We start from the raw sequence: 13,007 nt of genomic DNA, 5'->3' as shown, positions 1-13,007 counted from the left end.
CAGCTGCTTTTCCGTGTGGCGTTTTCCCCGGGAGAGACGCGGCTTCCTCAGCTCGGCCCCGCTCCCGCTCCCCGCGGGGGCCGCGCCGGCCCCGCCCCCGCCCCGCCCCGCCCCCGCCCCGCGCGCGTGCGCCGCCCGCCGCCGCCGCGCAGGCGCCGTGGGGGCGGGCAGAGGGTCCGGAGCGGGACCGGCGCGGCGGCCGCTCCCGGCGTCGTTCGCAGCGGGGCCCCGGCGCGGCCAGGGGGATGCGCCTCCGCCCGGCCCGGACAAGGGGACGCGGGTGGAGCGACGCCGCGCGCCAGGCCGGGCCCCCGGCTCCCCGCTGCCGCTCGTCCCGCAGCCCCGCGGCCGCGGAGCTCGGGGAGCGCCGCTGACCGGAGTCGCTCGCTCGGGCCCGGCTGGCCCCGCGGCGAGGGAGGGAGGCAAGGAAGGAAGGAAGGGGGCGCGCAGGTAGCGGGGCGACCGCGCCCCGGCCCGAGCCCCCGTGGGGGCGGGGGCCGTCGGGGCGGCCCGGCCTCCCCCCCGTCCTCCCTTCCTCCGGCGCCCGCGGGGAGGATGGTGATGGTGCAGCCGCCCGCAGCCCCCGAGGCGGGCCGGGGCCGCCCTCCGCAGGGGCTGAGGGGATGAGCCGTGCCCCGCCGGGGGGTCGCTAGCGGAAGGATGACCACTCCCGCCCTGCTGCCGCTCTCCGGGCGGAGGCTGCCCCCGCTGAACCTGGGGGCCTCCGCCTTCCCGCACCACAGGGCTACCTTGAGACTCTCCGAAAAATTTATCCTGCTCCTTATTCTTAGTGCCTTCATCACCCTGTGCTTCGGGGCGTTCTTCTTCCTCCCCGACTCCTCGAAGCACAAGCGCTTTGACCTGGGCTTGGAGGATGTGCTCATTCCCCACGTGGACACCAGCAAAGGGGGCAAGAACCTCGGCGGCTTCCTTATCCACGGGCAAGGGCACGACGAGCACCGGCACAGGTGGGTGCCTCGCTCGCCGGCAAGGGAGCGGGACTGGGTGACAGGGAGATCCCTTAAAATATGTCTTTCCCGTGCTGCTGTCCCTGCTCTCACCGACATCCTCGTGTCTCCCCAACGTGTATCAACTTCTGAGCGCTAGCCTTGTGTCCTCCAGCTGCCATATGTAGCTGTGGCTCCGTGTTGCCTTCCCCAGCGTGAATTTAGCCTTCTGGCGAGCTGGAACTGGGAGGGCAAATACGAGGTGTCCTCCAGTGGCTGATTTATTCTCTCACCCTAGCCAATTCCATGCCTCAGCCATGGAGAGAAGGGAGTTAAGTTATGGTATTTGTGGAGGCAGTATAAGGGACTGAAAAACTGCCGCATCTCTTCTACAGCTATTATGTGCTTACTCAAAACAGCTGCTTGTTGCTGAATAGTGCACAAGAACTTTGATCTGAAAAAGACTTCATGCTGTGATCCAGAGGCTGTCAGCCTGTGACGTGCAGGACACAGAACTAGTGCAGATGGCACAATTGCCTTTTTTTGGCCCTTAAAATCACTTGCTCTAATGTTAATCCAGGTGATTGAAGGTGCGGTGGCTGGGTTTCCTTAATTGTATTTGCCAGTGTAAAGAAATCGCAGTTAAAATAAGAGTATCAAGGGTAGATAGGCTGTATCAACAGCTTTTTGGGGGCCACCTAAAGCTTTGTGTGGTGCAAGCCTCTAAATGTTCAGGATTGGATCATGTAAAGTTACGCTTTCAAAACGGAGGTTAAAAACCTTAAATGATGATTATACAGTATATTTGCTTCTAACATACTTCAGTTGCCTAAATCCTACCCTGCTGCCTGGATCTTAATGAGGCTGACGGATATCGCTTCACTGTCAAAGATGTGTTAAAATATGATGGTGGGTGATAAAATACCTGCTTTTCCATACTCAAATTAGTAATACAGGGAATTTTAAAGAAAGGTTACTAATGCTGATACTGTTCCTTTGAAAACAGCTTAAAATATATCTTACTGGTGTAAGAATTATTAAAGGTTATTTGTATGAGATTAAAAGGAGAGGGTTTAATTTACTTCTTTTTATTAATCTGTTATGAGTTATAAAGAATACGTGATTACTATGGTATTTTTCCTTAAGGCATCTTTGTTGTTGGATGTCTTGGGGCACTTAACATGAGCCCTTTCTCCCTGTCTGAGAGGGCACGGGTACTTAATATTTAACAAGGACTTATTTTGTCTGTGATTTTAATTGCTGGTGTGGTTAAACGCTGCATTAAACATAGGTTTAGACAGTCTCTAATATGCCTTTGAAGTTCTTGTCTTTCACTGTGTGGATTTATTTTGTGTGTGTGTGTGTGTGTGTGATCTTATTTCTTAGCTTCCCCAGTCCCTGTGGCACATGCAGTCAAAATCAGTTTCTAAAATATAGGACAGATGAAACAAAAAGAAGAGTTCAGAAATGTTCAGAACTCCAGCTGTGGCTGTTGTACCTTGTGTTGCCCAGTAGATGGGCTGTAGAAAAGAGGAGTCTGTTGATAGTGACAGTTCATATCAATCCTTTCCAGGTTCCCTCTTTTAGTTACTGAGGCCCCAGCTTTAGGAATGAAGTACTACTTTTTTGTCTGTCATGTGTAGGTAAGCAGTAGCTTACAGCTGTCAGAGCTAAGGCTGTTTGCGGTCTGTTCTTAAACAAGGTGGTTATCCTGACATCAGTTAACTGTCCTATGATTCCTATATTGCCCTGGCTGGCTGTACCTCCCACCTGCCCTCCATCCACAATTTCCCTGTCATGTTCATTTTTTGAGTTGTTGTTTGAGCAAGGATACTTATTATTCCTGCATATCTTAACTACTTTAAAAGCCTACCTGCTTAACCTGCTTGTAAGACCCTTGTATGGATGTCACAATATGCATTGTGAAGCATTGTGCTTTACTTTTGAAGCAACTTTGGCTGATCACCACAGTTTTATCAACAGACTCTTTGCCATCAGCTTGTGGCTAATGTGGTTGTTTACCATAATGGAAAACACATGCTGCCATTTTCATTGCGGAGTTCTTGCTCCTGAATTGCAGGGACATTGACAGATGGTATTTTGAGAAAGTGTAGGATCTTCATTGGTGAGCTCTGGATTACTTACTGTCGCAGTTTGGGATGGAAAAATTTGTTCTCCTTACTCTCAAGGGGCAAAGTCAAGCATCAGCTACTTTGTAAGTGTTGTTTTTTGAGTGAGGCAGAGGAGTTAGGGTACAAAAGGTCAAGAGAAATTTACATAATCCTAATATGAAGGAGGATGCAGTCTCAAATGTGAAGGTTGAGGATGGATTGACAAGCTGTGTTTCCAGAAATCAAGGGGCTTCAGAACTAATTGTATCAAAGGTCATTGATATGAAGTATACACTTGATTATGAAGTGACAGATGTTTTGATTTAGTCACTAAAAAGGAAAGTATTTCTTCGGTGAATGCTGGTATTGCTGTCTATCAAATGATGAAACACACATCTTATTATACTGCTCCCTTGGTATATAAGCTATAATATTTTAATGCTCATTTTGCCTTACTCAAATCTTTAGTTTTGTAGGCTACTGGAAAATATTTGTATTTCTATCTTCTAGAAAAATGCAGCAGTGATGTAGGTAGAAAATCACTGTAAAAACCATGCTTTAGAGTTGGGTGTGCAAACAATGGTTCCCACTGGATTTTCTCTGTATTTCTTGCATTGCTTTCCCGCCTCTTCCCCTGGGCACCCTTGACACTGTTGAGTGCTTTTATTTTTATTGTTACAATGGTTACCCCTTGCTGACATTAACTTTACATCTTCCATTAAATTTTCTTTACTGCTCCTGTCTTTTGTTTTCCCTTTCCAGGCAGAAAAAATGGGGGGTGGGGTGGGGGTGGGGTGGGGAAGCCCTACTCCCTTCCTGATGGTCTTAAATATTTATTCAAGAATTACAGTGTTCTTGCCTATCTCCAGAGAAAAGCACATTTCTTCTAAGAAGATGGTTAAAGTCTGGAGTAAAACTGCAGTTTGTGTTTGGGAGATGGATGGGCTGTATTGCAAGGTAATACTCACTTTCAGCTGTTCATCTGTGAGCTCTTCCTGCAGGGTAGTGCATGGGGAATGAGTGAGTAATGTTGGGAAGGTGTACCACAAATTTTTGCCTTTGAGAGGAGGGAGAGTGGAAAGGATTAGTCCAGGACTTAGGAAGATATGTGCATACACATATCACAGTTTTAAAAAATCAATTTCATTTCCTGGAGATGAATTTCTTTCCATTTCAAATAAGATATTGCAGAGATTCTGGAGCGAGAGCTGCATGGTTTTGAAGACAGATCTTGCCAAACAAACTTGTGTAGCACTCAAAATTTGTTACACGATTTTAGATAACTGTAATTTTTCCCAAACTTCTGCATCTTTTGCCACACAAAGATACTTAAGATGTTTCTTAAGATGTATCTACCCAGTTACTTTTCAAGTATCTGTGGTGTTTCATTCTTCAGTACCAGATCTAAAAGATAGCTCTGGAAGTAAACCAAAACATTCTTATAGCTTCTTTGCATCTGATGCAAATGAGTGAGAATGCAAATGCCCTCTAATCTCCTTGATTTCTCAGATTTTTAAAAAATAAGATTATCTGCAATATGTAAATTGAGAAGACTTGTTTCTTTAATGATCTGTCAGAGAAGCTGCTCTCTGTATTACTTGACAAAAGCTAAGGCCATTTCTGTGGTGAAAGTATATTAATCTTAGAGGCAACGAATAATGTAATTTTATGAGCTCATAGCTACTTTGTAGCAGCACTTGGACTGCTGTTGGGCAAACAGTTCAATCCTTCAGAATTTGTGAGGATGTATCTTCAGCTGCTGAATTCCTGTGTATCATTTCAAGTCAAAATTTCTGTCTGTGCTTGAAAAAAAACCTCACCAACCCTCAAGTCATCAGGTTGACAGCAGCTGCTGCTGATACAAGTGCCCAACTCAATGGCCTTGGCCTCTGTGTGGCAGTGGGTATAGATCAGTTTAAATCATGCTTTTGACTCTGTTTCTGGAATGCTTAGGAATACTGACTGCTGTGTTATGTGAAGATGGAAGCTCTGCAGTCTGATATGATGAGTTGTGGGTCAGCAGATGTATGGCAATAGTCTAAAGGTGCTCTTTCTTCTGTTGCTCAGTATGTGGCTGTCTCTTTGGTAGCAGCTGTGGCTGTCTCTGCTCTTAGGAGGTGAAAGTAACAAAAATTATTCTGAGGTGCTTTTGGTCTTAATTTCTTCTTCTAATTTCTGCAGTTTTTAAAAAAAGAATCATGAAAAGCTTAATATGCTTCTTTTGAATCCCTTTATCTTCTCTCATCTATATTACTTAGTTAGCTATAGTAAAAGCAGGCAGAGGAGATAATTTAGCTTCTATTACTCAGTGGGATCAGTGTCTTCTGTCATCCTCTGTCATGCCATTGAGTATAAAAGTGCATAAAACTCTTTGCTCTTTCTTTCCAACTTTACTTGAGGCACAGTTAGTTTAAGAAAATTAGAGTACTTGCTATTGTGATTCAGGAAACCTGTTTTTTTCCCCTGAAAAATCAGGAGCCGTTCTAGTATCGGCACTCCAGCTCCTACTCCATTCAATTTTCAGTGGATGAGATTGAGCCTGTCTTTAGAGCAGATTCCCCACAGTCTCTCTGAAATGTGGGCACTGATTTGAAGCTGAGGCGCTTGATCTAGAAGCAAGGAATTTGTGGAGTGCCACTTTCAGGAAACGCAAGTCCTCACAGTGACATCTCAGGAGCCAGTGGGGGCAGGATAGTGCATTCCAAGTCAGGCTTCAGAAACGTCTTGTGTGTCTAGGGTGAAGTTGAGGTGTAACTGCCTGGTGTCAGTCTTCAGCTGCTGAAGCTTCTGCAAGAGCACTGACCCTCTTTGAAGACTTTTCTTAGCTAGAATTTTTAGTAGCCGCATGTTATTCTTTTCTCTAGAGCCTGTGTTGAGAAGAGACTTGAGAGATGATGCAGGTACTTGAAGAATTATGGGAGTTTGATGTCTCCTGGAGTGCCCACATTATAACCCTAAACGTAATTGGGATTTTTGCTGAAGTTGCACTGGACAGTGGGAGAGGTGCCCTCTTGGATTATTTCTAAGGTTCTGCTGAAATTAGTGCTTTATGTTGTAGGCTGAGAAATGCTTTCAACTTTTAAATACAAAATGCAAATTTTAGACCATCTGTTTAGATGTCCTCCCTCCTCCCCCCCCAATCTGCTGAGCAGCCTACATCATATGTAGAGTGCTGCTTTCTTCATGTTCTCTTGCTGTACTCCAGTTAGTCAAAGTATTTCCTGTATTATGAAAGAGAGGAGTTGAGTGCTGGTATTCTCCAATCCTTACCCTTTACAGTAAAAAAAAAAAAAAAGCTTGAACTTGTTGGTTTTCTGCATGATCTACACTTTGTCTACATGATGGGAAACAATCAGGCGTGGGAAAACTGCAGATAGCCTGCTGGCTGGATTTATGCCAGCTAGTGGGTGGAAGGCAGTAACAATTTGGTTCATTTGGAGCTTCGTAGATTAAAATCTCAGAAGAACTTTAGCATAAATGTGGGTTGCTTGATGATGGTAGCAGTGCAGGCAATAGTAAGCAGTATGGCTAGTTGTGGGCATACAGCACTACAAGAATTCCCCCATCTTCTGATCCTTTCAGTTTCCTGTAGTAAATAAAACAATCTCAGTCCTGCCGGGCTAGTTCTGAATTACGTGTTTTTTCTTCCTTACAACAAATATTACCAAACTTGTAATTAGTTTTCCATCCACGTGTGGTATGTGTACGTGTTTTCATAACAACTGAAATGAGGCTGAATATGGGTAAAGATGACAAATTTTATAATGCCTTTCTTCTTATGTTCTTCCCTAAGAAGCCTGTAAAATTCTAAACATGGTCAGTGCTTTTATTCCACCATCCTTCACTTTTAATTATTGCAGCTCTCAATGCTGAGAAAAGTCTGGTCTCATGGGTAGGCAGCTGTTTCTCACAGTAGTTATTCAGGCTAACAGTAGGAACTTGGGGACACATGTTTGGGTATAGCTTATGGGATTTGTTCTTTACCCTTCAGTTTTAGAAGCAGGCTCAAGTGAATGCTGTCATCTGTCCTAATTCAGTAACTAGACTATCACTTTTTTACTGAATTAAGAGTTCTGTTGCAAGTAAACTGTGGGGAGGGGGTGCTCAACTGGCCAATAAGACAGTAAGAGGCAAGAAAGGGAAAAAAGAAATGCCTTTTTCCTGCCACCTCAAACCTTGAAATAAAAAATCTGAGTGCTCCAAATGTCCTGTATGCCTGTAACTGTTTTATTTAGAGTGAATGCATGCATTCATGGGGGGAAGATTGGGAAAAGTTTCAGTGACTAAGTTCTTGTCATATGTTTGCTCATAAAATCTGTAGGCTTTTGGTTCCTTTTGTCTTTATGTTGGCTAATCTAGTGCCCAGTATAGAGCAAATTAAGTAACTTCATCTATTCACTCAGGGATGTGGAGGTTCTGTATTATTTTTCAGCTCTACAAATACTAAATGATAAATAGTGAGGGAGATAACTTTCCCTGGTAACTTCCATTCCTTCCACTCTTGTTTTTTAGAGTACCTAACCAGATATACTAGCATTTCTAAAATTTAATAAGAAAAAAAAAAAAAGCTGAGAAGATAGGTTAATAAGTGACATGGAATATTCTTTTGCCATCTAGAGACTAGTTTTGAAAGGTCTTTTTAGCCTTGTCTTGGAAACCAACAAAGTTTATGTGGACATGTTGTGGTGTGGACACATTGTAGCTCTCACTGATCCTTTATTGTTCTCTATTCCCTCCTTTTCCACAGTCAATCAGCAGGAAAGGGTGACCTGTTAGAATTACATTTCTCTGTCTTGTGTGTCCTGGTGCTGAGGGGAAGACCTTAATTGGAAGCAGTGCTGAAGGAAGGATCACAGAGCCCAAGATTAGCTTGTGATACTTCTGCTGCTGCTAGTCAGTCTGCACAAGTGTAATTTTGAGCCAGCCACAGCATGAGTCTTCTGTTCTCCACCGATTGTTAGAGAAGGGTGGTTGGAAATGAATGCTGTGGTAAGGAAAACCTGGGTTTTGTGGCATAGCAGTAGCAATGGGGTGTGTTTACTGAAGTAGTAGAAAACATTGGGACAGAAAGCTAAAGGCCATTCATATTTGAAATACAGGGGTGTGTTAATTCTGTTTCTCAGGGGATTTATTTGCCCAAACATTGAATCATATTTGTCATTTTCTCTTGCTGCCTTTGTTCTTTTAAATATTCTTATGATGCACACCTATGAACTGGATTACCTTGCATATTGTATTCAGCATCAGTTTTGTTAATGTTTTATGTGCTCTGTTACTTTTTAGTTAACTCTTAACCCACCAGAAGATTTTGGAAGTGCTTCCCCAGCTCCTTGCAACAGCACTGCCATTGCAGCTTCCAGTGGCCAGCTAGCTATTTTCTGTGATTCTATTTGAGAGAGCAAGTTTGAGGTTTTCACTAGGCTTAACATTATGTAATCTGATCAGTATGGCATGAGCAAAATTACAGTTTTAAGGGAGTGACGAAAGTATTTTATTGCTATATAAAGCTCTAAGAGCTCCTCAATGAGATTACTTTGTGTCTGTTAACACCAGCATGCAGAAGTGTCAATTTTCAGAGAATCCTAGAACCGTTTGGGTTGGAAGGTATCTGAAAGAACATCAACTATTAAATCCCCTTCCAAAAGCAGGGACACCTTCCACTAGACCAGATTGCTCAAAGCCCCATACAGCCTGGCCCTGAATACTTCCCGGATGGGGTATCCACAGGTTTTCTGGACAACTCATTCCAGTGCCTCATCACCCTCACAGTAAAGAATTTCTTCCTAACGTCTTATCTAAATCTGTTTCAGTTTGAGGACATTCTCCCTTATTCTGTCACTACACGCCCTTGTCAAAAGTCCCTCTCCAGTTTTCTTGTAGGACCCCTTTTGGTACTGGAAGGCTGGTAGAAAGTCTCCATGGAGCTCACTCCAGGCTGAATCAACCCCAGCTCTCTCAGCCTGTCTTCATAAAGAGCTGCTCCAGCTTTTTCTGTATGCCAGTACCCATTTGGAAGTCTTCTGCATGATGACATTCATCTCAGCCGAGTTTTAGCACCGTTTGCAGGTCAGCAAGGCATCTGAAGCTTGCGCAGGCAAGCTGTGGAAGTATTTTCTCAGTAATTTGTTATCATATCTCTCTGTGACCTGCTGACATGTTTTAAGGCTGAAGTGTACCATCAGGCCACTTAAGAGCAGGTGACCATCAGTGGTAAATCAAACTAATCCAATTTACTTTTTATTGGATCATCCTGAATGTACTTACAAAGGGTGAGAAAACAAACCGTTTGTGGGAGCAGTATATCCCTTAAATCCTTCAGTGGGAATGGGAAGATTGCATCTTCTTGCTTTGATTGTCCTGCTGGATAAACAAACCTGTGGTGAATATACTGGGTTCTATTCCTGGTTTAAGTTTGTTAGCAAGTAAGAATAGCTCACAGCCATGTGTTGTTTCCTCAGCAGATTTTTCTGGGTATGTTGCTATCTTTACCAATGTATTGCATTTGGAGGGCTATTTGCTGTTTTCCCAATGCAAGTTAGAGGATCTACTTTTGCTCCAAAATACTTGGATCCTTTCTGCAGTATATTTAGAGAATCATAATCTAGAGCTGACTTTCTGGACCACAAACTTCCTGTTTGTTTTCATTACTTTTATGAAATAAAATTTGCCGTGCACTTCAAAAATAATAATTGAAAGAAGACCTGCCACTCTCTTGGGTTGTTTGAGATGGCAGTAGTGGGAAAGATGCTTAGAGAAGAGGGAAGTTATTTTCCTGGTTAAGATGCAATATTTCTCCCCCCTCCTTTTTTTTTTTTTTCCTCACAGAAATAAAGTATTTTGTCTTGAAAAAATGATAGCATGAAGTAGCTTGACTTAGAGCCGTGCTACTAGTGACCTTTTAAATCTCTTAATCAGTTTTATCTTGGAAACACTGATGACTATTTAATTCTAAACTTAATAATTGCAGATGATGCAAGCATGTGTCTGTTTTTCCAGTACTGTAATCACACATCCTTAGTTTCCTAAAGGCATCTGTTCTGTTGTCACTGGCTTCTATTTGAGTGGAAAGTGTTCTCCAAGTGATTAAGTAACACATGTAGTGAATTCTGAATTGCAATGCACAGTGTTCTGGAGAAGAAAATATTGCAGAGGTGTTAGAGGCTCTTTGCATCGTGGCATTCTGGTGTTATAAGGAATATAATGGAAATTCAGATTTCTAATTTGTGAATAAATCTGCCTTCTACAGGCAGTGAAATCTATGACAATTAAAATATTAATTGCTCTGTAATACAGACATTTTCCAATAAGCGGAAAAAAAATCAGAACAAAGGGGAAATAATGCAAGTAATTAAACAAAACTTTAACTTCAGTTTTATCACTGTCTTGCACATGATTTTAACTGGTTGTTACTGTGAACTGTTCTGATTTAGATACTTAAAAACAGTCAAGCTGGATCTGCTAATTGTTACACTTGTTAAATTGCTCCAGATCCATGCAGTGAAAAGTTCAAAGAGCTTCACCATTATGCCTGTTTGTATGTGAGATGAGTTACTTTTTCAAATCCCAGATGCTGGAAGGGAACTTAACTGCTCTTCAGTAGCTGTGACACTGATAATGGAGAATTTTTTTTAGTTTTATATCACGTCTGGGACCTTTGTCGTTTTGAGGGTCTGATGCCTATGGAAGGATACCAAGGTATCTGTGTGTGTAATATCTATAAACTGCCCAGTGAGGTGGATAATCAGTTGTCACTGCCATCATTTCAGTACTTGAATGTGAAACTTCAAGGCCAATGGCTAAGGAGATGACTGATACTGTACTGGCAGTTTTTATGAATAACTTCTGTATGAACTTGGTTCAGTATTTTCTTGAAAAGATAGAACATGATGATCAGAAATAATTCAGAGTTGTGTTGGTAACCAAAGGAAGCTCTTTTGTGAAAATAAGACCAAAATCCACTCAAATCCCTACCCAAAACCAAACAATAAACCCTGCCATCGCTCCTTCATTCTTGGTATTCCTTAATGTGAAAAAGATTCCAGGTTCTCTTCCACCAGTATTTTTTATTGTTCTTTCTGACTGACCGTGTCTTAGCGCCGTGTTGGCATTGCAGTGTTTGGCAGCTGCTTGCTGGCCAGAGTAGGCAATGGGAACAGTTTATTGACTCACTAAGCCAAGTGCCTAATGGTGACTTTGTCCTTGTGTGTGTTGGTGAAACAATGGAAATTTTGTGATTGTGTTGTAAACACCCCATGTGAACTCCAGGTCCTTAGTTTGGTCCAGGTTTATACATCTGTGGTCTTTTGATATGTTTGTTTTGATTTCCATAAATCACTTGAGCACTAATTTTATTCAGATGGATTTGCTGTTGCAGTTATGCATCGTCGTTTGCTTGACACCCTGTCTCCCCTCTTCAGACATAATTTTCTCGGAATAGCATCTGGCTATCACACTACAGTGAGACTAGATCATCCAATCTACTGCTATTACAAAGAAAAATGAGGCTTGACATATTCGTGTCAATTTGGCAAGATGCCTGAATCATTATGCTCAATGAAATATGTGACATTTCAAGTGGGAATGTAACCTGCAGGAGCACTTGCTGGAGAAACTTGAGGCAGTGCGAAGAAAATGCCACCCTTACTTGGGCTGGGAGCTTCAGACACTGACACAAGCCACCTGATCAGTACCCAGCACAAGATTGTGGTTTAGTCCATTAAGATATTTAATTTTGTTAAAAATTTTTCAATCTCTAGAATTTGGTGGTGGTGGTGATCCTGGGAAAATTTAAAGAACCTTTTGAGTTTAAAAGGAAAAAAAAAAGGAAACATCTATGGAACTTCCTTTCGTACAGTAATAAGTTAACCAACTAGCAACTAGCTCAAACTCCAAAGCAGTGTGTGTAACTTTTGAGTCAGTTGTAATTACTTACTGTTCTTTGGTTCTCTAGCAAATTTGTTTGAACATTCATGGATTCATAGTGTGGAATTTTTAGGAAGAAAGTAGGCTGTGCAATATTGCCTAGTGTTTTAGTAACTAGAAAATATATGGAAGCATAAAAAAATTTAAGTACTCCTTAAATATGATACTTAACAAATTCATTTTTCTATATCTGCATTCTTTTAAGAGGAAAAAAATTCCTGGAGCCTGTACAGACTGTAAGTAGAGCTCTTCCAAGCTGTCTTGAAAAAATTGCCTTAAACTCCGTCAGCCATAACCTTGCTCTTTCTAGCTTTAAAGTGTATTCAGTAATGCTTAAAATAGAATGTCTTTTGAGATTTAGAAACTCTTATATTTATATCAAACTGTTCAAACACATTTGTGGCAGATGGTTTTTGGTTTTGTATTTTATTTTCAGTTTCTGCTTTACCTTTCCTTTTTGTAGAATTCTTCACTTACTTTTAGCAATTTGACCCTACTGCTTTCAGTTCAGTGCTCAACAGTTGAAATAAAACAGGACAGTGAAGTGGCAAGGGCTATGCAGTGGCTCTCTAGTCTGGAACTTCTAAAACAGCAGCATCATCTTCTATGCTGTCTAGAGATGGAAAAGCTGGGAAGGGAGGAAAGGATAGGAAGAGTTGGATTGAAGTGTAACCCAGAAATTTTTCTTGTATTCCTTTATACCAATGTCCTGGGGTGACTTTATGATGCTGAATTGTATCCCCGTTCATCTGTTTAGCCCAGAAATAAGTTTTGCACCTTTCAACTAGATCTGAGAATGAAGTGGGGGAGAAGAAGCAGTGTCTGAGGTCTGAGGTGTCTGAGGTATTCAAAAACATAGGGATAAGAGCTTCAGCCTGCTGTCTCAGGGATGGTATTGTCTGCAGCATGGACATCGGGAGAGTGCTCTCCTTTGCTTTAGTTAGTTTTTTTGCTAGCTGCGGCAGAGGAGTTCCTCAGACTGTGGCTTTTCTTTTTCTTGGAACTGATGAGCCTTGCTTTGGACCAA

At 42.4% G+C, this 13,007-nt stretch overlaps 1 protein-coding gene across 1 annotated transcript in view; it reads left to right on the top strand.

The window, feature by feature from the left end:
* Positions 1 to 625: 625 nt before the first annotated feature.
* The window catches only part of MAN1A2 (mannosidase alpha class 1A member 2), a 134,185-nt gene continuing 121,803 nt past the window's right edge, over positions 626 to 13,007 (top strand). The window contains exon 1 of the mRNA XM_038135629.1: positions 626 to 968. Coding sequence (XP_037991557.1) covers positions 661 to 968 — 308 coding nt within the window. The 5' untranslated portion in view covers positions 626 to 660. The remainder of the gene's footprint in view (positions 969 to 13,007) is intronic.

This window comes from Motacilla alba, chromosome 1, assembly GCF_015832195.1.
Source record: "Motacilla alba alba isolate MOTALB_02 chromosome 1, Motacilla_alba_V1.0_pri, whole genome shotgun sequence".
In the NCBI taxonomy this organism is placed as follows: domain Eukaryota; kingdom Metazoa; phylum Chordata; class Aves; order Passeriformes; family Motacillidae; genus Motacilla; species Motacilla alba.
Note: the sequence above shows the minus strand (reverse complement) of the source record. Positions and strands in the feature narration are given on the sequence as shown.